Below are 25,002 nucleotides of genomic sequence, written 5' to 3' on the forward strand. Positions count from 1 at the left end.
GCCCCAAGAGCCCCCCCCCCCCCGCGCTAGGAAGCGCTGGGCTGGGGCGGAGGGCGGGGGGCGCGGCGGGGACTGCGGGGGCGGGGTGCTCTCCATCCCCCGCCAGGGGCTGCTGTCCGGGAGGGAGGAGGGGGCCAGGGCGTGGCCCCTTGCACTCGCGCTCCGACCGGGGCGGCCCAGTATGGTCGGCTTTTGATGGGGCGCCAAGCTACTTTGGAGGGAGGGCAGCGCAGGGGGCGCTCCAGAAGCAGGAGCTGGCTGAGCGAGGGAAGGGCGGACGGGTCGCCTAGCCTCCTGGCGCCCCACCTCTCGAGGCTGGCTCCCCTCCCCGTCGGTTAGCACTTGTACCAGTGCTGGATTTACGCATAAGCTAAATAAGCTACAGTTTAGGGCCTCACAATCTGCTGGGGCCTCAAATAAAAACACAATATAAAAATGATTTCAAATATTAAAAGCGTATATATTTTAAATTTTTCTGAGACCAGCTGATGTAATTTAAAACAGTAGGGGGCCTCTGGGTTTTGTCTAAATCCGGCCCTGACTTGTACCCTCCCTGTGGCGGCTGCCCACCGCGTCCTGCTTCCAACCCCCATCTCGGCTCAACCCCCCAGCCAAGGCGGAGATCTGCCTTCATCCAGCTCCTCCAGGGCCCCGGCGGCACCTCGTCCCTCCCTGACACCGATCCAAGTCAACTGCCTATAGCCCAGTTGTGACATCATCACTTTGGCGCCTTCTGGCACGTTAGCCCTCAGCAGCCTGTAAGTGGGGATGATCCAGCATAGACGGTCTACGTGGCCTGCGCGCTGCACACCATTGATCTGTTATGCTGGTGTTGTTACACAGTGCAATGGCAGGACTGCTGTGGAGCAAGAACTATTCATGTAATTGAATACAGTTAAACATCTCTGGTGGTACCCAGAACTCCCCCTGCTCTGGCTTAGGGGGACGTGCACCAGGACCTGGGAAAACAAGGGTGGGGGAGAGATGGCAAAGCGTCTGGGCACTAGGTGCAGGGCCAAACCAAAACCAGGGGCAAAAATGCCAGGACAGTTATTCCAGAACACTGGGGCAAGTGCTTCCCAATCCTAGCCTTAGCTGGTGATTCCTGGTTGGATGGCCTCACTGAAGAAGCCAACTGCTGTTCGTCTCTGCTTTTCTTCAGGAAACCTAGCCGACTGTACACGCTCTGCAGCTCATTTTGCTGGAAGGCTGCATGGAAAAGGAGTGGGAAATGTTGAGCTACCACGTCCATCCCTTAAAGTGACCTAGTGGCATGTCCCACTGCTGCAGTTGCCACTCTTGGTTTTGGGTTGGCCCCCCCCCCCCCCCCGACAGTGCTGCCGATCTCGAAGTTGGTTTGCTTTCTTCCCGTAGGATCTTGGACTAGAAGGGACATTCCTTAGTGAAGTTCTCTATAAGAATGCTGCCTTTCTCAACCTTGTGGATCCCATCTCCCATGAGCTCTTGATGAGCCTAGCCAGAGACCTGCAGTGCCCCAAGAAGGTGAGGCTCATTGCTTACCACTTGGGTGGGTGGGAGAGAAATGTCTCTGTACACAGTTTGCTTACTTTGGGGAGAAAACAGGAGGACTGCTCAAGCTGCCAGAGGTGTTCAGGTAGATTCAATTAGAGATGTGAAGGCCTGGGGAAAAATGTTTTCCACTAGGGAATTTTGCTGTTTCCAGTAAATAGAAAAAACTGGAAATATTGGGGGAGCACTGAAAGGAACAAAATGCTTCTTAAGACAAATATTTACTTACAATATGTAGTATGGAGATTCAGATGCAAAGCAGTCTAAAACATTAGAGAATAGCAATACCTATGTATATTGTGGACATACATTTTCAATAGATTTATTGTTTAAATGTGACCCCTTTTAATATGCTATAATGTGTATGATAATACACATAAAATTTAGCTCAGAATCTAAACATGCTGCTACTCCTATTGTGGCTATTTCTGTCCAAATCATACACATACAGTTACTACAGTATTTGTTCCAGCATTTCCTTTTTCCCACTTCTCAAATAAATGTGCTAAGGCTAAAACATTAGAGAATAGCAATACCTATATATATTGTGGACATTTTCAATAGATTTATTGTTTAAATAGATTTATATAGATTTATTGTTTTAGATTTAGATTTCAATAGATTTATTGTTTTAATATGCTATGTGTATGATAATACACATAAAATTTAACTCAGAATCCAAACATGCTGCTACTCTGTGACTATTTCTGTCCAAATCATACAAGTACAGTTACTACAGTATTTGTTCCAGCATTTCCTTTTTCCCACTTCTCAAATAAATGTGCTAAGGGAGCATCGGGCACAGCAGTTTCCAGCTAACGTGCGCTTTCTCAGTTTTGCTTGTAGAAAACTAAAGTGTTTATGGCTTTTAATTTTCACAAATATGCTAAGTAGTACCATATTTTATCCTAAGTACTAAATGGCATTGCTGGACATGGTGGTCTTATCTGCATGGTATCCTTCTCTTACTTTTTCCCTGGCGTGAAAGCCTCAGGTCAGTTGTGCAACTGTCTGTCCCAGGGCAAGCCCAGGATACATAGTGTGTGTTTAAAGAGCCCTGATAAGCAGACAACATCAGTTGAGGACAAGGCATGAGACAGTCTGCTGCTTCAGAATGAACGTGCACGCATGCACACAAGACTCTTGTCAGCTTAAAGCCGAGCAGATTTATTTGTGCCAGAAGTTTAGTTGACTAGAACTCATGTATTGAATGAAGTGTGTCCTCAGTTGACAGAAGGAGGCGTGGAGGAAGAAATGTGAATGGTGGGGTCAAAAGCCAATGAAATGACAGTTTCTGTCTCTCGCATCTCTGTGCAAAGCTCAAATATGTACACGATAAGCCACTCACAACAGCATTGATGGGTCATAAAATGTTACTAGACTTGCTAGACTAAGTCTTGCTTTTACGAGAGGAACTGAGAATCCCTGTAGAGTCCTAATGAGATAATATGAAGCTTCCTGATAAATTCTACTTTAGCAGTTTTCACTGCGAAGTATCCCTTTAAATCTTTTTGCTATGGAATGGTTGCAAGATCAGCAACAGTGAGTCCTGGGAGATCAAAAGATGTTCCCAGTGGTTTCTGAGTAGTGCCATTTTGAACAGTGGATATCTAGCCATTTATTCTTTTGCATAGGCACTGACATTTTTGCCCTGTTAAGAGCAGCAGAGCATTGCTGACACATGACATCACAGTAGAAGATGAGCCCAGGATAACGTAGCTGAAGTTATTAGGACTGGTAATTAGATATGGGGACCGAGTAGGTGCGTCTAGGTTTGTTGCAAGGTCTGGTCCCTGAGCTTGCATCACTGTTAGGTGTTCCATTGTTACTGTTTTAGATTAGGGGGTTGTTCATAAATGAGAGACAGAAAGGTATAATTGTCCAGGATGTACTGTAGCTCAGCGTCACCTACACCTCCCAGCTTATCTACAGTAGTCCCTGACCTTTTGTTTTGGGCTTGTCCTGTAGCAGGCTACTCCTTGTCTCCGTTCTGGAGTCTACCGGTCTGTTCTATCATCATGCTGTAGAAATTAAAACCACCAATAATAGTTTAGATTCTTTTGGTTTCAGGAATATGACCCTTGGAAGTCTGCAGATCGGATCTGCCGGCAGCTGATTTATCATTTGACTCCTCATTCAAAATGGCAACAGCACAGCATGCCGTGTCGGAAATCACAGGCAAGGTGAGAAATGAAGATTGGGGTGGGGGTTGAAAGTGGGACAGGGCAGGTAGTCCTCTTGGTTCTGGGTGGGCATCAGCAAGAGTGGCAGGAGACACAGCAATAAGGGGCCAGCTGGTGCTCCTGGAAGGGCATTCTGTCTAAGGGAAAGGCTTCTCTTCCCCAGCCATCCAAGCTCTACCTGTGTGAAAATGGCACATCACGCTGAGCATCCAAGGTAGGCACCTAACAGTACCCTTATACAATCAGCATGCCAACAAACATTACTTCCTCCACCACAATTGTGCTACTTTCCCCTCCCCCTCCCCCCCAGTCTGCACACCATAAACTTAAGGGGGCCTACTGCAAGAAGAAACCCAGGCATGGAAAAGAAGTCTGTCTGGGATTGAGATGTGAAGGATTTGGCCAGAGGAAGGGAGCAAGTGAGTGGAACTGCGGAAGGGTGTTGAAGGAGGGATTGGACACGAGCTCCAGAGAGGTCAAAGGAGTACATGGGCTCAGTTAGAAGGTGGCTTTGTTAGCAAGACCCCGACAGCAGCTTTCCATGTAAATACAAATTAATGACAGGTACGTGGATACTGTGAATATGTTGCAGGCACCAGAGGGAGCCACAATTGCCCCTAGATGTGGATAGGAGGCTAAAAAAGTGAGCTGTTAAATTTCCCCCCCTTTCAGGGAGTACTGCCGGTATGTGCAGCTACATATTTGCTGTATCTAGGATATTGGGGGTGGGCAGATACCAGTCAGGGGAATGGCACAATATGGCCTATTTCAAAGTCATGCCTAAATTGAATGAAAAAGCCTTCCTTCCCTCAGCAGCCTGCTTCCCAGCATTTCCCAAGGCCTCTTGAGAGGAGGGCGAATCAGCTTTTAGGACAAAGAGAGAAGCCTGCCGTTTCCAGCTGCCTCACATCCCACTTCAGCTTCACTGTTCAATTAAAGCAGTTTCTACTTCCCTGTTTAAATAGCAGCGATTTCCTGTAAAGTCCCTCCAAAATACAGCCCAACAGGCTGAGCCTTCTCTGTGGCAAACTGATTTACTACAGTTGTGGTCTCCTAAAATACAAGGTGAGGGCCATGGTAGCTCAGAGGTTAAGACGCTGAGCTGCAGACTGGAAGGTCGGTAGATCAGCAGTTCGAGACCCGAGTGCCACCTGACGGAGCAGGCTCCTGTCTCTGGCCCCAGCTCCTGCCAACCTAGCAGTTTGAAAGCAAGAAATTGCAAGTAGATAAATAGGTACCGCTTCGGTGGGAAGGTAGCAGCATTCCGTGTGCCTCGGCATCTAGTCATGCCAGTCACATGACCAAGGAAATGTCTTTGGACAGCGCTGGCTCTTCGGCTTGGAAACGGAGATGAGCACCGCAACCCTAGAGTAGGATTTGACTAGCTTTCGAGCAAGGGAAACCTTTACCTTTAGAATACAAGTTACCGTGGTTGCCTCTTGTATTATGTTGTCACCCCTTAGATCAGTGGTGGCGAACCTATGGCACGGGTGCCAGAGGTGGCACTCAGAGCCCTCTCTGTGGGTACGTGTGCCATCGCCCCAGCCAGGCCCAGACCACCATTAAAGTGTCGAATTCGCTGCCAAATAATTTTAAGTAAATGAAAGCATTTGGGATTGCTTTCCTTATTTTGTTTGGATCATCTTAAGTTAATGTAGGAGTTGTTTTTTCTAAAGTAAAACCTCCGTATTCAGGTTAAATCGCCGTGTTGGCACTTTGCGATAAATAAGTGGGTTTTGGGTCGCAGTTTCGGCACTCGGTCTCTAAAAGGTTCACCATCACTGCCTTAGATGTATTGCAAAGCTACTCGGGTTGAAGAGTTTCCCTGCAGGTCATATTTGGTATTCTGCTGAACAAGCCAGGTGGCTTGTGGAAGTCATCTCCACATACATTCCTGTGTTAGAGTTTCCAGGCACAAAAATCACCTGCCAGGAAGTAATTTCCGGCTGCTGGAAAATACAAGTTCCATATCCATGGGTTTTCTGGTATTCTAGCATTCTTCAATAGCACTGTAAGATCAGTTCTGGGAACTGCATTGCCTGACACACCAATGCACCCAAAATACCTTTTAAGAGCATGCAAAACTATTGCAGGATAGAATGAGTGAGTGACACAAGTTTCGACTTTGCACAACAGGAGGATCTTAAGTTATGGATAGGCTTCAAACTGTAAATCTTCAGCCATTGCAGCTTTCTTCCACAGGGGGCCTAGCTGCGTTAGCTTGGCCTGCAGTTTTGGGGATTTTTTTTTTAAACTAGAGAGGGGTGCCACTTTGAGGAACCAAGATAGCATTACCAAGCTGTTTCTCCCTGCCCTGAAGGCCCTTAAGTACCAAGGTCCTTAATCCTCCCCCATCTGCACTCTCTCTCTAGTCTGAAGAACGCATTACAGAAGAAGCTGAGCCAAGATGCTATGCACCTATCAGGGATCCCCCTTTCCACACGGGACATCCATCGCATGGCCTATTACCTGCAGAACAATGGCCACAGCCTCAGCATAGTGGACCTGAGCTTCACTGACTTGAATGATGATAAGCTGCACCTCCTGCTTCCTGTTCTGTGGTCACTGCCCAAACTCACACATCTCTCCCTCAACGGGAATCGCCTGACCAAAGCCACTGTGAAAGAACTGACTGAAGCCATGAAGGACATGAACCGGTTCCCTTGCTTGGCCTGGATTGACCTTGGCAACAATGTAGATGTCTCTTCTATGCCACAGCCTCTGCTGGTTGGCTTGCGGAAGCGTCTCAATTTGCAGACCACCCTGCCTACCATCTATGAGTCCCTCGACAGTGATTCCGAGCTCTCTATCAGCCCCAAGATTGGCCAGCTAGAAGGCACAGAGGTGGCAGCAGCAGCAGTATTGCAAGCTGACAAGGCACAGCCAAAGGTTGAAGAAGAGTCATGCATCTTCCCCCTATGTGAAAGGTGACTGCGCAAATTAAGACCTTCTGTACAAGTCAAGAATGATGCCATGGCAGTAGTATTTGCTGTGCAGGCGCAAGGCCTCCAGCTCTTCCAGCCAGTTTTGTTTGGCACTTCTCTTGCCTTTAACAGCCCCGATCAACTGTACGTTTATCCAGTGAAAGACCACTGCACTTCACAGCCAGAGTCTTCATTTCACGTACTTTGTAACGGGATCAGTCACTTACCGTGATGAAAAGGAACCCATCAGTAGATAAACAATTTGTAGGAACTCAGAACAACCTCCAGGTAGCACCGGCTGGGATAAAGTACAAGTGGTTGCCTTCTTCTTTCCCTTTCTTCCCCTCAACTTATTAAGTGTCGGGGAGGCAATGACTCCACAGTGAGGGTTCTGCGTTTAAAGGCTGAGCCGCTCCTCGAGAGGGCCTTGACAAGAAAAGCAAGCACAAGCTACTCCCTTGTGCTAAGCGCCCTCCCCACTGCAGTGGTGTTTTCATTCTCCAAACAAAGGGCAATGGAATCCCACATTCCGCTCTGTGTGCAGACCAAGAGAACATGTGACTGGGTTGCAGTGTCAGGGTATTTCAAGCCCAGGCATTAGAGATGGGTGTCTCTACTCTGTCTCTTTGGGTATCAAAAGAAACAAGTATTGCAGATACTGCTGTTGTTTGGAGGGGGAGGAGGAGGAATGCTTGTATCGCTTGGGCTGCTTGATACAGAGATATGAACCTGTCTAAAACACATCACAACTCTGCCTTGCTTGCTGCCCAATGGGGATGGCTTAATTTTAAAGCAGTGTTAAAATACATCAATACCAGTGCGGAAACAGACAATGCAGTACTTCCCACAGTTTGCTGTATGCAATGAAGAACAATAAATGACTTTTCCCCTTAAAGGTGGAACACGTTAATAGGGAGTGAGCAGAATCACCACAGACCTCCAAGACAACTGACTTAAAAGTTCCTCTATTCAAGCCCTGCTGCACTGAATGGAAGGTATGCAAGAGCAGTCGAGAGGGGGCCCATTTTCTGTATTAAAACAGAATGTCTTCATTACAAATTAATGTAATTCAAGTGCTGTCCTAGCAAGTAAAGGTAAAGGTTCCCTTGCTCAAAAGCCAGTCGAATCCGACTCTAGGCAAGTAGCATGTTACAAAATTAAGAAAAATGTGTAATTAACTTATCTCAGAAGACCTTTAAGTTGTTGCATGACATTCTTCCGTGTGTGGTAAATCATGGTTAACAGTCCCATTCACAAGCCAACAGTGTGAAAAACTGCAGCATGCAAGTACTGTTCAAATCAAGGATGGGCGGGGAGGTGGCGGCGGAAGGTAGCTAAAATGATACCATTTATATATCCTCCAAAGCTAATCTAACTTGGTCGGTACAGCAGCAACCAGTTTGTACATCAAAAATGAACTTAATTCTACAGCACAGAATTACCATTTTCTAAGAAACATTTATTGGGTCACATAATACAATTAACTTCCAACAGTTTTTAGTTCACCAAGGAGAGACACAGTCCAAAGTTATCTTCGCTTCTGGAAAATGTTGCCACGCCCCATTCCACGGCCTCTTCCTCTTGCAGCCACTGAAGGAAAGAAAACCCGAAACAGATACATAGATCTTGTAAATGCTCCAGAGCAGGCCAAGTTCTCTATCAAGAAAGCCCCCCACACCCCCGGGTTCATTTCTGTTTGCACTATTCATTTTGTTTCCAAAATCTAAGTCTTCCATATTGGACAAGGACAATGGAAACAGAAAAGGAAGGCTATGTTAACAGATGGGCAAACTGTATTTATTTATTTACCTTCAACTTCTACCCCGCTCGAACCCCTCCCATGGGTCTCTGAGCGGCTTACATAGTTTGTATTATCCCTATCTATGGGCACATATATATATATATCGTATTAGGGGCAGGACTACCTAACGGCACCCAGTGGGATTCAGTTGACGTGTACACCACTGTACAGACAAGGAAACTGTATCTTGATCCAGAGGGAGAGAAAAGGGTGAAGCACCACTGCAGGATGCTGAAACCCCTTCCCCCTACACTGAAAATCCTCCTTTCTAGATCACAGCCCTTCTGATTCCTGGAATTACACATAGACAGGCACTCACCCTGGGCTTTGAGGATAGCTGCTTTGCCTCTTCCAGCTCCAGAACCTTGGTTTTTGTTCTTCATGCTTTTCAACATTGGAGCATTTTTCAACATATCTGGTAAGATGAGAAACCTGATTTTGCTTCCTCGAATGTACACTTGCTCTAACTGTGCCACACGCCCATCTCTGTAGGTCACTGTGATGTTGGACATCTGGAAAGGAAAAAATGGAATTGCTGAGTGCAAAAGTGCTGAAAAAAGAAGCATGAAAGCAGGATTTGCTGGCTACTTCCCAAGGCAAAAAGAGCTGTCTCACCAAGCATCACCAGTACTTAGTAAATCTGACTAAAACAAAATCTGAATGGGCAGCTAAGGTCATCAATTTGTCAAATTGTTTTAGTACTTTAAAACTACAAGGAACTACTTGTTCGAAGAGTTTGGGGACCTCCTGGAAAACAAGCTGTGGTGGAACACCAATATGGTCCTTATGTAAAGGTTTGTTTCTTGTGCTAAATATATGAAATAGATGCATGCCAATGGTGCCCAAGGGCTATACTTGAAAAGCATGCATAGACTTTTGCCCTGTATACTGAGGGCCTTTCTCTATACAATTCAGATCACTCATACCCTGCTTATATAAAGCAACAACAATATCTGAGGATGGATCAACTCTATTGCCATTGGGGGACCCCAAGGAGCCTAAAAAAATAAAACCTGTGTGGGTGTGGTGAGATAGCACTTCTTCCAGCTGTGCCAGTTTATGATTTACTTCTGCTGCAAAGAAAGAGTCAATCAAAGTTTCTGTTGGTATGAAGACCCACCAAATTGGATGAAACCCCAAAGTGGGACAATTTATAAAGGCTATTCTGTTACTTCCCAGTGGAAACTTACCTGGCAGTTCATATTGTCCTCAGCCTCAATGAGCTTCCCCCGATAGACTTCACCTGTATTGGTCTCACAGGTCACAATATGGCCCTCTGCTTCATGCAGAACTTTAATTGGTACTCCAATGGACATGGCAGCAGTTGTCTGTGTTCAAGCCTGAGAAGTTAAAATGCAAAACTCATTTCTGACATTATTGCCCCCACTCACATTATAAACTTAGAAAGCTCAAGAAAGAAGGGGGGAATCGATGCAAGGGGGGATGGGGGAGACGAGGGAGGAAAGGCGCCACCACCAGACGAGTCTTTATAGGCAGGAAAGGGTAGAGTGCGGGATACAGGCGTGACCACAATATCCTCCCCCCCCCGTCACGCCTCCAGGCCACGTGAATAATCCACGAGACGCTATTTCTCACTCCACTTCCTGAACGGCTATAGCCGCATCAAAAGCACGAAGAGCCCTAGAATACCTAAAGGGTATTCTAAGGACCCACACAAGACCGGAGACACTAAGTAGGCTGGAACCCAAGCTAAAAGGCCGTCTTACAGGAGACTCGAGCCATTTACTTCATGCGCAGAAACGGGGGGGGGGGGGGACCACTACAAGCGCATCAATACCATCCCAGGCCTACCCCGATAACCTTTCCCTCCACGGCATCAACTACGCTCCTCACCGTCCGGAATCCTGATCGCGGCTGCTGCTTCAACGACGGATCTCCGTTCTCCGGAACCCCACCATACAACGCGCCAATCACTCGGAAACTCGTAACCGCTCTGCTCCGCGACCGGCAAACTCTATGATCGAAGGCGCCGCAAGTTGAAAGGGCCGGCTAAAAAACAGAAGCCCCAGATAATAGTTCCGTGCGGCAGGCAGGCCTAGGTGCGGCTTTGCCCTCCAAAGGCTCCTCTAACCAGCACCACTAGCAGAACAACATGACTGCTGTGCTGGGCCAGGAGACGCCGAGGCTCCCGGGCCGGGAACCTGAGAGGCTGCTGCGGTGTCGCGCTCGACCTCCAGCGGCTCCTCCTGCCCGACATGGGGAAGTGCAGCCCGCCAACACGGGAGCATCCCGTGTCGGGAACAGTAATGTGTGAACATACAGTGGCTAGGCATCGTGGCCGTGCCTCAAGGCGTTTCCTGTGCTAGCAGGGGAGCGCATAGGGAGCGCCGCGAGGCTTCCTTTGACAGGCGCCCGCCCAACCAGACCGCCTCGCCTCCCGCCACTGGGCGGCTCCGCCTCTGTCGGCCCGGGAGGGAGGGAGGGTGGAAGAGGAGGAGGCGGAAGAGCTGCCGCCGTCGCCGTGGGAGCCATGACCGGGCCCGCGGCCGCCCCCTAAGGCTCCTTGGTCCTACGTTCGCCCGCCGGCCATGAAGAGTCCCAAAGAGGAGGCGGAGCCGCCCGCAGGTCGGTCAGGGGCCAGAGGGAACGCGGCGAGAAGCCCGCTGAGCATGTGCAAAGCGCCGGGTCTGTCGGTGTACTGCATCAGTGCGGTGCTACGCGCTTAGGGGAGATTTTCCTCTGCCGGGGCCAAAGGAGCAGCCCCTGCTCTAAGCCCCCGGAGTCGCCGTTGCTCATCTAGCCCCTCTGAAGCCCTCCCCCCTCCCGCGGTTGCTGCTAAAAACAATATCCGGGGACAGATGTGCAGAACGACACGTAGCGTGTCCATGGTTCAGGACGGATGAGTGCGTGTGTGGGGGGGGGGATCTTCCCTTTGCCTTCCCTTCCCGGGCATCTCCTGTTCCCTTTGCCAGTGAGCTGTATCTTGGACTTTCAAGTGAGTCTAGTTGTAACACAGCCACTACTGCTAAAGACCACAGAGAACGTTGTCACTTATCCAAACTTATTTTTCTCTGTGTCAAAATTCAAAGTTCAGGCTACAAGTGCAAAACAGACTTGCAGGTGAGCTCTTCAGCATCTCTTGAATTAGTAGAGATCCAGCCTGAAAGGAATTGAGGTTGGCCATAATAATTTCATCAATGCAATTGTAGAGGAAAAGCTGCCCTGTCCCCTACAGACTACCTGACCACCTGCTGTGGGGGTCTAGATTTGCATCCAGTAGCATCTTAAAGACCAACGACGTTTTTCAGGGTTTGAGCTTTCAAGAGTCAAAGGGAGGCCTGACTAGGGGAGCTTTGGCTCTTGAAAGCTCATACTGCAAAAATATTGTTGGTCTCTAAGGTGCTACTGGACTTAAATCTAGTTGTGCTTCTGCAGACCCCAGTCTGAAACTGTGCTGGAGTCTTGCTCCTGAGCTGCTGGTTTACAGTGGTTGTTCATCGGCACTCCAGACCTGGTTTCTGTGTTTCCTATTTCTGCTGCACAAGTGTCACAAGATTCCTGGCAGTGTGCAAGTCAAAACTCTGCAGGGACAGTTTTCATCTATGGATAATAGCAGAGACTTTGCTTTTTTTCACTGCTCTGTTGGTGTTCATACTGCTGCTATAGCACAGAAGAGCAGAGGGATGACTGAGGATTTGGTACTGTTGGGGGGAGTAGGCAAAGGAGGGCAGAACTGGTGATCCCATACATCTGGCTGAGAGGATGGGAGGGAAGACCTGGAAGTCTCACTGTTGGGCCAGGCTGACATGTGAGGAGCCCTCTTACTGAACCGCCTGAGTTCCAAGGTTAAATAATTACATACTGAAAGAAATTATGGCAGTTGCAGCTTATTGTTCTGATTCAGGTACCTAATTGTTCTGTGTTACCTCACTGAAAGAAACCGATTTACAGTTCTTTTTGAGGCAGCAAAAGATGAGTTAATTAGGCTTAATATCTCCATCCCATGTAATAAGATTACAGACTCACTGCGTGTGGAGGATTAGGCAGTGCTGGTGCTGAAATGCTGACCATCCCCACTTAGTTTCAGCCAGTTTGGTGTAGTGGTTAGGAGTACAAACTGGGAGAACTGGGTTTAATTCTCCAGTCCTCCACATGCAGCAGCTGGTGTGACCTTGGGTCACTCACAAGTTCTCTCAGAGCTGTTCTCTCAGGAGCAGTTCTCTCAGAGCTCTCTCAGCCCCACCTACCTCACAGGGTGTCTGTTGTGGGGAGGGGAAGGGAAAGGAGATTGTAAACTGCTCTGAGACTCCTTCAGGTAGTGAAGGGTGGGGTATAAACCCAATCTCCTCCTCTTCCTCTTCCAGCTGCTGTGAGCCTGTGTTTCTTTTTGCAGTAATGGGTGGATTGAAGCTCTCTATGCAGTGTTGATAACCTGGCTATTGTTTACAATAGGCGATTGTAAGCTGCTCTGAGACTCCTTCAGGTAGTGAAAAGCAGGGTATAAAAACCAACTCTTCTTCTTTTTACAGGAAATACAGGTGATCATTGCCATTGGTATTGACCTGAAATATTTGATGGGGAGATCAGCAAAGCTTATATAGTGAAGTTTAAGTAGTGCATATGAGAGATAATTTTCTTCGTATTACTAGCCCTAGAAATCAAATTACAACTTTGAAACTGCTTAATTTGCCTATTTTAATCCATTTTCTGTGCTAATAAATATTGCATTTTTAGTAGTGATTTTTTTTCCTGCGAAAAAGCAGTTACGATAAATGTTTTGCCCCTACTTCCATGTCTTGGAACACTTTTTCTGATTAATCACTGGTTATTTTGAAGTCTGATGCTGTTGATGTTTTTAAATTAAGTATTGTATGTTTTTACACATGTTGTACACTGCCCTGAGCCCTTCGGAGGAGGGCGGTATAGAAATTAATTAATTAATTCCCCCCAAGGTTGCTATCCTATGATAGCTGTTTGCATAATCACCTTCATAAATTTTATTTAAATTAGGTTCTCTGGCATTTTAAAAAATTGCATGTAGATTTGTACACAATGGAATGAAAGATGAGTTTTCCCTCAGGGGGAAAACTTTTCTCTGCCTTAAAGAGTCTCAAAGTTGCTTACAATCTCCTTCCCTTCCTATCCCCACAACAGGTACCGCGTGCGGTAGGTGGGGCTGGGAGAGTTCTGAGAGAATTGTGACTGGCCCAGGGTCACCCAGCAGGCTTCATGTGGAGGAGGAGTGGGGAATCAAACCTGATTTTCCAGATTAGAGCCTGCTGCTCTTTACCACTGCACTCACACTGGCAGAAGTATATATCTAAGCTTTTCTGCCATACAGTTCATTAACTACTGTCTCCTTTTTTGGTGCAGGGGACCATGTGCAGTTGAAAGTGCCAGTGCTCCAACAGTGGTACCACTGGGACTGTGGGCTGGCCTGCTCCAGGATGGTACTGCAGTAAGTAAATTCGGCGAGGACTGATGATAAAACTTACCAGCAAGATAGTTCCTGGATCTGAGCCACTGTGAAAGTTGCTGACCCTTTAAAAAACTGTGTAACTAGCTATAGTGCCAGCTTCTCAGTTGTGAGAGGGGGGAAAGCATGGACCTTTAGCTTCTATCAGAGACCGATTTGATGTAAAAATTGGAAAAACCATTATTTCCCCCACAGGCTTACACCTTGAATCATACCACTGATTTGCATTGCTCTTTCAGTAATTGTAATCAACAGGTAGCTTTTGTCCCCTTCATTTGTCGTACATATCTTGCCCTTTTCCATTCCACAAAGTTGCTGCTGTTTGTGACCCACAAATAACAATGGTTCTGATTTTCTCTGTGTTGTGTTGCCTGGGTTTCATTTTCCAACCTGCTAGCTGTCCTGCTGAGCTCGTCTTTCCTTCCACAGAGGAACATGAGCTTTAGGTGCAGGAGAATATTTAGATGTCTACTTAATAGATATGAAGCAGAAGATTTTCATTTCTCTCCATCCCTTCTGCCAAGACGTTAGTCCGTGCGCTGGTAATTTCCCATCTTGACTACTTGTAACCTGCCTCTCCTCTTGCCCTACCCATTCCAAGCAGAACCAAACCTCCTTTCCTGAAGATCCAAACCACTCTTTTTCCTCTTCATTTCTGAATTCCAGTGGCTTTTCCTGCAAGCTTCTTCTCACTGCCCAGGTGACCCCGTGACCCTGATCCTGAATGAGCAGCTCTCTCCCGCTGTTCCTGAAGTTTCTCCTACCACCAATTTTTGTCTTGTCTTTCTTCTGTCTGCCACAATGCAGGTCTGGTTCAGACACCATTGTGGTTTGCACACTGGGAATGCACTGCAGGCTCATGTGTTTCCCCTACCCTCCCAGGGTTTGTGCTAATCATAGTTCAGGGTTATGGCTTTATTGGGGCTAACGTTAGAGCTGGCCAGGTTGTTCAAAACTGATGGCTTGCAAGCTGACTTCAAACCATGATTTCAAGGGAGGCCTGGTTATTTCAGACCACAGGGGTGAGCCCTAATGTTGCTGTAACACTGAAGTATAGATACGGAAAGCCATGGGTGTGGGGGATTACTGCTCCAAGAGGGTAGGAGGGAGCACAGAAGCAAACTGAACCATGGCTTGGAGGTCATTTGAACTGTATCCCAGTGTCTGAGGAAATTTCCCATCAGATGTTTGCCAAGTTATTTATTTTTATCCTCCAGTCTCTCACTGGTTAAAAAAAACACCAAACGTGTAGCTATCAGACCCTCTTCTTTGGACCCTATTGCATGTACATAAACCAGTGGATTATAAACAGCACTAAAATACATGTTCGTATAAACATATCAGATACATTACCCTGTAAACCTATTAAGCCAAGAACAAAGTCCCAGGAGCAAGCAAGCATTTGACATCACATTGATTGGAGTTTTGTGTCCTTTTGGTGGCGGGGTGCCTGTCCACTTTGGACTGATCCTATAATTCTGTGTTTCCCATGTGCCATATGAAGTGTTCCGAAATGCTCTTTTTTACCTAATGTTGCATCCACCCCTTTTTATTTAACCTCAGATACCTGAATCTTCTGAATGATGATGAATTTCAGAAGGCTATTCAGGAACTCCGTTTGACAAAAAGCATCTGGACCATTGACTTGGCCTACTTAATGCACCACTTTGGTGTGAAGCACAGATTCTGCACACAGACCCTGGGGGTAGACAAGGGTTATAAAACCCAGGTCAGTTTCCTATTTCTAACAGTGAAATGTTGATATTACCCAAATTCTGGTTCTCTGGCAAAGTGAAGGCAGGGATTCCTTTTGACGGCCATATCAGGTTCAATCCATGGTTTCCTTAGGACAGGGGTGGCCAAACTGCAGCTTGGGAGCCGCATGCAGCTCTTTCACACATTTTAATGTAATGTTAATAAAAAGCAAATCTGCATATTTTTCAATGAAAATATAGGTGTAATATTTGTTCATGTCTTGCGGCTCTCAAACATCTGAATTGAAAACAAGTCAGCCAGTATCATAATGCCCCTGTATAAATCAATGGTGCAACCTCATTTGGAGTACTGTGTACAGTTCTGGTCACCACACCTCAAAAAGGATATCATAGCATTGGAAAAAGTGCAGAAAAGGGCAACTCGGATGATAAAAGGGTTGGAACACTTTCCCTATGAAGAAAGGTTAAAGCGCTTGGGGCTCTTTAGCTTGGAGAAACGACGGCTGAGGGGTGACATGATCGAGGTTTATAAGATTATGCATGGGATAGAGCAGGTTGAGAAAGAAGTACTTTTCTCCCTTTCTCACAATACAAGAACTCGTGGGCACTCAATGAAATTGCTGAGCAGTCTGGTTAAAACAGATAAAAGGAAGTACTTCTTCACTCAAAGAGTGATTAACACTTGGAATTCACTCCCACAGGAGGTGGTGGCGGCTACAAGCATGGACAGCTTTAAGAGGGAATTAGATAAGCATATGGAGCAGAGGTCTATCAGTGGCTATTAGCCACAAGATATAGATAGGAACTCTCGGTCTGGGGCAAGTGGTACTCTGTATTCTTGGTGCTTGGGGGGGGGCAACAGTGGGAGGGCTTCTGGTGTCCTGGCCCCACTGCTGGACCTCCTGATGGCACCTGGTATTTCTGGCCACTGTGTGACAGACTGTTGGACTAGATGTTGGACTGATCCAACATTGGCTTCTCTTATGTTCTTATGTTTATTCTGTGTGGCTGTTACATTAAGCAAGTTTGGCCACCCCTGCCTTAGGAGCACCACTGCAGTGGTGAAGAAGGCAAACTCCATGCTGGGGATTATTAGGAAGGGGAGTGGGAATGAAATGGCAAATGCTGTGTTGCCCTTGTATACAGCCATGGTGCAGCCTCAGTTGAAATACTGTTTATCACTCTGGTTGCTGTATCTCAAAAAGGACATTGCAGAACTGGAAGAAGTACTAAAGAGGGCAATCAAGATGATCAAGGGGTTGGAGCACCTTTCCTACGAGGAAAGGCTGAAGGGTCTGGGGCTTTTTAGTTTAGAGAAAGGAAGGCGAAGAGGCGGGGCCATGAGAGAGATTTATAAAATTATGCATGGGGTGAATAAGGTGGATGAGGAGCTAAAAATAATACTAGAACTTGAGGGCCACCCAGTGAAGTTGATTGGCAATAGGAACATGATCGACAAAAGAAAGTACTTGTTTACTCAATGAGTAATTAAATTATTGAATTAATTGCCGGTGCACATGGTGGTGGCACAAACATAGATGGCTTTAAAAGGGGGGTTAGATAGATGAAGGATAGGTCCATCACTGACTACTGTCCATGGTGAGTAAAGGGAACCTCCACATTCAGAGGCAGTAAACCTCTGAATACCAGTGCCAAGTGGCAACATTGGGAGGAAACCTTTGGCTTTTGTGTTCTGTTGGCTCTCCAGAGCAACTTGTTGGCTACTGTATGAAACAGGGTGCTGGAGCCTAACAGCAGTCTAATCCAGCAGGGCTCTTCTTATGTTTTTAAAAATAGTTTTGGTTTTTGCAGTTCATGAACATTCCAGTCTGTCTGACCTTTGCTTCTACTGAACTGCTGTGTGGTTCTAGATCCCATAGTTGTCTATCCCTCAATGAAGAAGCACCTTCTGGTATAGCTTGGTTCCTTCAAAAGCCACCTGCTCCGAATACGTTCATGTTGGTAGTCAGTCTGACCAGCTTCAATGTCTTCTTTCTTCAGTCGTTTTACAGGAAACACTTTGACACAGAGGAGAACCGAGTCAACCAGCTATTTGCACAAGCCAAAGTCTGCAAGGTGCTGGTGGAGAAGTGGTGAGCTCTTGGTGGTGTCTTTTTCTCTTTTTGCTTTATTGTGCAAATGGGACAACTCTTCTGGAATAGTTAGCTCTAAAATGGGAAAGCTCTCGAGTCAGCCTTCCTTCGGATTTTCATCTGGGCTTAGAGAAATGTATGCCAGCCAAGTTAGTGTCAGACTGGGACTGGGGAGACCCAGGTGAGGAGGGAAGAACTCTTATCTACTACCCTGAGGAGGAGCAGGATAAAAATGCAGCAGAGTGAAGTTTGAGAAACAAATCTCTCATACCTCTTGCATGCTAATCATGTGCATATTTACCTGGAAGCAAGGTCTGTGGAATTCCTTGCAATTTATTTTCATGTTAACATTGATATCAGCAAGGCTGCAGTCGCTTTTGTTTTCCAGCTTGTCTCTCCAGATGGGAGTACTTTGCTTACCCCTCTTTTAAATTAAAGTTGGGATTCTGCTAAGTACAGGTAAGGTAAAGGTAAAGGTTCCCTTGCTCAAAAGCCAGTCGAATCCGACTCTAGGGTTGCGGTGCTCATCTCCGTTTCAAAGCCGAAGAGCCAGCGCTGTCCGAAGACGTTTCCGTGGTCATGTGGCCGGCATGACTAAACACCAAGGCGCACGGAACGCTGTTACCTTCCCACCGAAGTGGTCCCTATTTATCTACTTGCAATTTCTTGCTTTCGAACTGCTAGGTTGGCAGGAGCTGGAACTAGAGACAGGAGCTCACCCTGTCTTGCGGCACCCGGGTCTTGAACCGCTGAACTACTGACCTTCCACAGCCTGCAGTTCAGCGTCTTAACCACTTGAGCCACCGCAGCTCCGCGGTGTACAGGTACCTACATGTTTATTGGGAAAGATTTTTCAGTCTCCAGAGTAGCTCTCTAGAGGCATCATTGCCATCGAAAAGAATATTGCAGATTTGAACCTTTGTGCTCTCCTCGACCACAAAACAAGCAGAAAATCACAATTTCTATTTCCATTCCAAATGAAGGCTCATTAATAGTAAAAACACATGGTAAAAATCAATGGCTGTTAAAGAACAAGATCATGAAAATGACTGGCAAATCTTGGGGCAGAGAGTTACTCTGAACAGGATTAACCCAACGCTATGAAAAGTTGCAGCTGCTTCCAGGAAGTTTTAGGTTGGCTATCAGTTGCAGTCGCTCATCCAGATGGCCACCAGCAAGTTGTGAAGAGCTGGCTTTATTTTTCTGTACTCTTACGGTATCATCTTAAGAATGTAAGTCCCACTGAGTTTGCAAGTTTGTTTAGGATTGTTTCCTTAGTGTCATCCCCCCCCCATCCCCCACCGCATGGAGACAGAGTGTGTGTTCAGGCTTGTAACCTCATCCATCAGGGATGGAGGAAGAGAGTCTCTGGCAGCAGGCCAAAATCTGAGCTGAAGCTGACCCTCAGAACTGGAGTAGAAGTCTTGTGCAAGCTGTCCAGGACTTAGCATGGGTTAGATTGATGTTAATCTAGCAAAGGCTAGTGTTTGACTGAAGGTTTATATAGGGAGCACAAGATCCCACTCCTTCCTGTAACCAGAGTTGGAGCAGAATCCCGCAAAGGTACGGAAAATGGTGCTGGCCTCCTGCTTGAGACAAGACTGCAGGGTGCTTTGAGCTGCCAGGTATGCGGTCCTTCATCTGGTCTGGGCTGTGACACCAGCTCTCTGCCTTCTTCATTCCTGGGGGAGACTGTAGGGCTTGTGGAGGTGAAGTTCCTGTTCTGCTTATATCACTAGCCGTCATAGTGGAAGGAGGCTCTGGGGGGTGCAAGGAGCCTCAGTTATAGCACTGACTATGGAGAGGGTTCCTCAGGCCTTGGGGAGTCTTCCTCCCACACCAAGGCTAGGTCAGGGTAAGTCTTGACAGTATGCAGCTGATACTACAAGTTCCTTTGGCGCTGAGATAAGAGGAGGTGAATGCCAGAAGTGCAAGAGGCATGTGCATCGTGACTGGAAAGGTTGAAGGGGAAGCTGAAGAGCCCGTTGGCTGTGGATCAAATCCAAATAGCATGTTCCAAGTAGTATGGAACACATCATCTTCCATTGTCTTTTCAGCAGGCAAGATTAGCAGCAGAGGGAAAGGTCTTACGTGGGTGTTCCACTAGCAGAAATCCATTGCCTGCTGAAAAGACAGGAACAGCTAACTGCATTTGAAACTTGAGGGCTGGGAGCTCCTGTCCTGTCTGATTAAGGCCTGTGCAAAACATCCAGTTGTTTTATGAAATCCTGTCCTGTCTGATTAAGGCCTGTGCAACACATCCAGTCTAGATGTGTTTTCACATTCAGGCCTTGTGGCCAGGGCTAAAGAAAAATAAATAAATAAACTCATCACAAGTACAATCAAGTTATCAGAAAAAGATCATTTAAAAAAAATCTATTCAGGGCTAACATGCCAGTGGGTGTCAACATGCAGATTTTTAAACCGCCCAGACACCCTTATTCCAGAATAAAATGCATCATCCTGTAGCTCATAATCCTAAACATTTATTGGGATGCACACGTAGCTGGAATTATTTCATCAGCATGGCGATTGTAGCCCTAACCTCCTGTCCTTGAAGCATTATAACATAAGCTTTATGCAAAGACGGAATAGAGTTCATATGTGTAAGCATGTGGAATTTTAACAAATCTAGTCATAACCCTAAATTTGTAACATGCTTCTCACTTGCACAGATTCAAGATTAATTTATTATTATTTATTTAAAACATTTATAATGCCGCCTTTCCACCTAAATAGGGGGTCCCCAAGGCGGACCCAGTTATAGAATCCATATTGCAGTAGCCACAACTTAGCCTTTGGGAGAGGCAAGGAACAAGGAGCTCTTTTAAACTGTATTACTACTTCTCCACGCCATATGCTTACTGGAAGAGCTCCTTCAGGTGGAAATGCCTGTCTGTGGTCATATGGTGCATTTCAGCGTCTGTTGTACAGGCATTCTGCCAAAGTTGCCCCAGGAGTTATTGTCTTTGCTTACACTATCTAGATGGCCTTGAAGGGCAAAAAATGCTTGGCATCTATTCCGGTCCTCAAACAGTACTAGGGACATAATTGATGTTTTGATGGCCGTAGCTTCTTGGCTAGGAGCCCTCTTAGCCTGCTTTCTCTCAATCTTCTTTTACAGCACAGTGACTATCCAGGACATCCAAGAACACTTGGCCCAAGGCCATGTTGCCATTGTGCTGGTGAATGCAGTCCTGTTGCTGTGTGACCTGTGCTCCAGCCCAGTCAAATACTGCTGCTTTCTCCCCATTGGACAGAAGTGCTTCTGCAGGAGCCCCGACTACCAGGGCCATTTCATTGTGTTGTGTGGCTACAACGAAGCCTCAGGGAGTATTTATTACAACAACCCTGCCTATGCTGATCGTGAGTAACCACCCCCTGCTTCCAAGCTCTGGTTTCTCCTTCTCTCCAGTTCTGTGAGCTTTTTAAATTTAAATTTCAAAGAATGCTAGTCACCGTTGCTGTTCTGTGTCTGCTGTGATCTCCTAGCCTGTGTGGATTCATGGCTACAGTGTGAGTGACTGGAGATCCGAGCTCACATTCTTATCCTGTCACAAAGCTCACTAGGTGACCTCGGATGAGCAGGCCCACTTTCTTAGCCTAGCCTACCTCACAAAGTCGTGAGGGAAAAAAGGCGGGCAGGGGGAGGTCTTATGTGTACTGCCCGGAGTTTTTTTTATTTATTAAACATTTTATATCCTGCCACATCCAGAATTGTGACATATGATACAGCACAGAAGCACAGTCAGATAAAATACTGAAAATATTAATGAAATCAACCCATCCGTGGAAGGAAAGGCATGATAAAAGTGTTATAGAACAGTCATTTTAAAATATTCTACACTGGCTGTTCTGTGTTGTTACTGCAAGATGTTCATAGCAATGCATAGGGTTGGATCCAGACAAACATTTCTGCAGGCACAAGGATTTCTACCCATGGAATGTGATTTTTCTACTCCCACCCCATGGCAGCCCCAAATCCCTCCTGAAATTGTTCTGGGGGCTCTCCTCTCTCCCAGAACAGATTTCTGTGGATCTGAGGCTCCTACAGTAGAGGGGGAAACTGCATTCCATGGAAACATCTAGTCTGGATCCAAGCCCTAGTCAGTCTCTGAAGCATGGGCTGTCTGATTTAGCATGCAGGGGGATGCTGATTAGATAGCCCTGCTTTCCAGCTGTGGATTCCCACAGCTTCTGGTCTCTCTTAAACCCCGATTCCCCACTGAATACCTGTTGGTCCTATCCCACAGGAACATGCAGCACCAGCATCAATAACTTTGAGGAAGCCAGGACGAGTTACGGCACAGATGAAGACATCCTGTTCATTTACACAGACAGCTGACACCCGGGACTGGCCCTTCCAGTTTGTCATTGGCCCAGCCTGCCCAGCACCTCTATGGGCAGCTAGCTTGTCTCAGGACTCCTGCTACAGAGACTTTGCTCCCAGACTGCAGCAGGATTGCAAACAAGGGATGCTTTAGAGACGTTGGTAGAGCTACATTGCTGTCCTATCACCATCTTTTTATTCTTGACGACGAAATAGGCTGTGTACATACACTATGCTATATACATACATACGGATGTGTATGTATTTAATTTTAATTTTGCACACTTAAGTTTAAAATGCAAAATCAGACTTTTTTCCTGTTGGATGTCAGACCCTTTTCCTTCCCAGGAATAAAACTCTCCGAAACCAAATCCATATAATGTTAGTCGTCACTTTGGGGGCATTTGGAGAAAGGGTAGACACAGGAAGAAGCGACAGATAAAGACACATCCTTCACCCAGATCATAATAAACTATTTTTTGAGTGCGCAGCTAGATGAAGAAGTCCTTGTTGTCTAAAAAGGATTCTACAGACAGAAGCAGGCTGATTGCTACAGCTACTTTTGAAGCAGAGGCGGACGTCTTACCTGTGTTGGCAGCAGGCTGGAAGTGCTTTCAGAAGATTGGTTTCAGTCGGTGAAAGGGAAAGTTGTTGCATAGCGAGTGCACTGCCACCTTGGAAACGGTGGTGTGAATCTGCTCACTGCATGCCACCCATTTATTTTCAGATACTCTGTTTGCTTCCTCGGTGCAGTTTTTGGGGAAGGGTTGCAGACTCCTGAATGTACCATGCTACTTCTCAACAAGTTAAATATTTTCAAGATAAATTTGGGGGAAGTGCTTTGCTAACTTACCGGTTCCAGCGCCACACAATTAAAGATCTTTAAACCTTTGATTTTAAGCATGTTGAACAGTGGAAGTGGGGTCAGCACCGCTACCACTTGAACAGTCATCATTTGTAGGACTCTGAAGAAAGCTTTCCCCTGCCAGTAGCTCCCAAGTGACACTTGCCGATGGCCAGCCACAGGCCCAGCCTTACTGTTGTTTTTAAACTGATACTGCGCTGTCAGAACATATCTAGAAACTGATGTCATGGCAACAGAATGATACTTTAGAATTCACTTAAGTGTGTGCAGTTGGCAGTATCAGTACAGGGCTAACAGGTAGGGATGGAAACTTCATTAGCTGCTACAGATCTGTAATTGGAGACTGGAACTCTATTGCTAACACTATTCATGAACTTCCAAGGCAGAGGCAGCCAGCAGCCAGATTCAGAACGGAAATGGGGAAACTCCTCTTAGCTGAGTTGTAGAACAGGTGCTAGCCAGAATCCACTTTCTACCTCATCAGTACTACACTCATGCTCAGATGGGACTTCCCTGATTGTTAAAATAAAATAAAACTTTTCATACAGCATAATCCAATGTGTACTTTATTTGAAAGTATTGCAAATACAGAGAATCGGTGGTGACACGCCTGACATTAGCCAGTGAACAAGAAACAAAATTCTGGCAACGATAGACAATTGAAATAGGGAGACACCAGTGGCAAGGCTTCCCTTGAGGATTTTTAAAGAACTGTGTGCCATTAAATGCCACGTTGCTTGGGTTCAAAATCTTATCCACCCCAGAAAGTGAATGTGGTGAGACAAGTGCTCTAAATCATCTGAAAAACAAAGAAACCCCATTGCACTAGAAGCACAGACCTTAAGAACAGGGTAAACATTTCTCTCCTGCTGTTGTGGCCTTTTATGGCATGATCCAAAGAGTTCTGTGTGTCACTTGGGATTTCTGAATTTCTTCTTACCTACAGCTCTTCTGTTTGAGACCATTTGCAAGGAGTGGGGTGGGAAGAGCAAAGCTCTAAAAACTGTACAGTGGGTAAAAGGTCAGTCTTTACATTCTCATTTATGCTATTTTTTGTTAAAATAATACACACTTTGAACAGTAAAGGGGAAAATAGTCCTTTCTGCTTAAGGCACTGCTGAATTCTTTTAAGGCTAATAATACTAAAGGGCCATTTTATGATTTTAAAGGCCAGGAGTCATAGCACTGTAAAAGACACAGGATTTAAATGCACCTGTTGTTAATTAAGTAGAACTGCTTGCTGATTCTTACGCAGATCTTTCACATAAGACAACAGACGTATAAACCGTTCCCAAATTACAATTTTAGATGAATCACTGGTAGGCATGACCACCTCATTCCCTGATGTGATGGAGGAACTGACCCTGGAAGACTATACAATTTAGGAGCCTGGCCTTTACAGCCAGTTAATTTTTTTTTTTTAAAAAAACCCTCAATTCAGAAAGCGGCTTAATAACAAAGCAGAAGCTACTACTGGGGAGGGTGCAAGAGCAAACATTTCTGCATTGTACAAAGAAAGGTGAAAGTGCATTCCCTCCATTAAGGTCTCTCAAACATACACCAGGCTAAAAAAGCAAGCAAATGGATTCAGTGCAAAATCAAAGGCAATTCTGAGGGGGGGGGCATTCCTTTTGTATCCAAAGTCACAGGCTTGTTTAAGGAAACATATCTTAACCTCATTCTTTTCTTGTTCATCTGGCTGCTGAATTCAAGCAAATATTCGTCACAACAGGCCTTAATTCACTCTTGTCCATAACAAAAGAAATATTTTATGTAGAGAAATTTTATACGGAAAATATACTTTGTAATTGAGTCACTCAATAAAGGATTAAGCTGTAATCCAAGAACAAAATGCATGCTTCTTCCTTCTTTCGGAGAAGCTGAGAGGCTTCACAGTGGATAGTTTCTAAAAAGGAAACTTCAAAACTAACTTTCTTCAGCATCAAGTACCTGGCATCAAAGTATATTGCGTTGCATGGGGGTGCACCTTCCATTCAAAGGGGGTGAGGAGTCAAAATTGCTATTAGCCAACTGATTCATATGGTGTTCCCAGTAGTAATGTATGGCTGCAAGAGTTGGACTGTAAGGAAGGCCAAGTGCCAAGGAATAGATGCTTTTGGATTA

At 46.1% G+C, this 25,002-nt stretch overlaps 3 protein-coding genes across 4 annotated transcripts in view; 2 read left to right on the forward strand and 1 right to left on the reverse strand.

Moving 5' to 3' along the window:
• The window catches only part of LRRC75B (leucine rich repeat containing 75B), an 8,254-nt gene extending 539 nt beyond the window's left edge, over positions 1-7,715 (forward strand). Inside the window, exons 2-4 of the mRNA XM_015416674.1 lie at positions 1,375-1,503; positions 3,601-3,713; positions 6,086-7,715. Coding sequence (XP_015272160.1) covers positions 1,375-1,503; positions 3,601-3,713; positions 6,086-6,644 — 801 coding nt within the window. The 3' untranslated portion in view covers positions 6,645-7,715. The remainder of the gene's footprint in view (positions 1-1,374; positions 1,504-3,600; positions 3,714-6,085) is intronic.
• Positions 7,716-8,079: 364 nt separating this feature from the next.
• On the reverse strand, positions 8,080-10,397 carry SNRPD3 (small nuclear ribonucleoprotein D3 polypeptide). 2 transcript variants are annotated; one of them, XM_015416713.1, is made up of 4 exons: positions 10,251-10,397; positions 9,629-9,778; positions 8,758-8,950; positions 8,080-8,227 (listed from the first exon to the last, which is right to left on the reverse strand). In XM_015416713.1, exons 2-4 carry the CDS (start codon positions 9,752-9,754, stop codon positions 8,166-8,168), a joined length of 381 nt encoding a protein of 126 aa, XP_015272199.1. In that variant the 5' UTR covers positions 9,755-9,778; positions 10,251-10,397; the 3' UTR covers positions 8,080-8,165. The 2 variants fall into 2 exon arrangements, with proteins under 2 accessions (XP_015272199.1, XP_015272198.1); XM_015416712.1 differs by having other exon boundaries at positions 10,293-10,396.
• A 374-nt stretch (positions 10,398-10,771) lies between these two features.
• GUCD1 (guanylyl cyclase domain containing 1) lies at positions 10,772-24,969 on the forward strand. The gene is made up of 6 exons (XM_015416688.1): positions 10,772-11,024; positions 13,773-13,857; positions 15,439-15,604; positions 17,592-17,683; positions 20,808-21,049; positions 21,937-24,969. The coding sequence occupies exons 1-6, from the start codon at positions 10,988-10,990 to the stop codon at positions 22,026-22,028; spliced, it is 714 nt and encodes a 237-aa protein (XP_015272174.1). The 5' UTR covers positions 10,772-10,987; the 3' UTR covers positions 22,029-24,969.
• The last annotated feature ends 33 nt before the right edge of the window (positions 24,970-25,002 follow it).

This window comes from Gekko japonicus, unplaced genomic scaffold (assembly GCF_001447785.1).
Source record: "Gekko japonicus isolate JY-2015 unplaced genomic scaffold, Gekko_japonicus_V1.1 scaffold16, whole genome shotgun sequence".
Classification (NCBI taxonomy): domain Eukaryota; kingdom Metazoa; phylum Chordata; class Lepidosauria; order Squamata; family Gekkonidae; genus Gekko; species Gekko japonicus.

What these genes read in the sequence shown, in the direction of transcription:
- SNRPD3 (XM_015416713.1), bottom strand. Translation starts at nt 9,754, where the DNA reads ATGTCCATTGGAGTACCAATTAAAGTTCTGCATGAAGCAGAGGGCCAT. An exon ending in AGGACAATATGAACTGCCAG is followed by an intron (nt 8,951 to 9,628) that starts GTAAGTTTCCAC and finishes TTTCCTTTCCAG; the next exon opens with ATGTCCAACATCACAGTGAC. An exon ending in AGCTATCCTCAAAGCCCAGG is followed by an intron (nt 8,228 to 8,757) that starts GTGAGTGCCTGT and finishes TCTTTCCTTCAG; the next exon opens with TGGCTGCAAGAGGAAGAGGC.
- GUCD1 (XM_015416688.1), top strand. Translation starts at nt 10,988, where the DNA reads ATGAAGAGTCCCAAAGAGGAGGCGGAGCCGCCCGCAG. An exon ending in AAGGTGCTGGTGGAGAAGTG is followed by an intron (nt 17,684 to 20,807) that starts GTGAGCTCTTGG and finishes CTTCTTTTACAG; the next exon opens with CACAGTGACTATCCAGGACA. An exon ending in CAACCCTGCCTATGCTGATC is followed by an intron (nt 21,050 to 21,936) that starts GTGAGTAACCAC and finishes CCTATCCCACAG; the next exon opens with GAACATGCAGCACCAGCATC.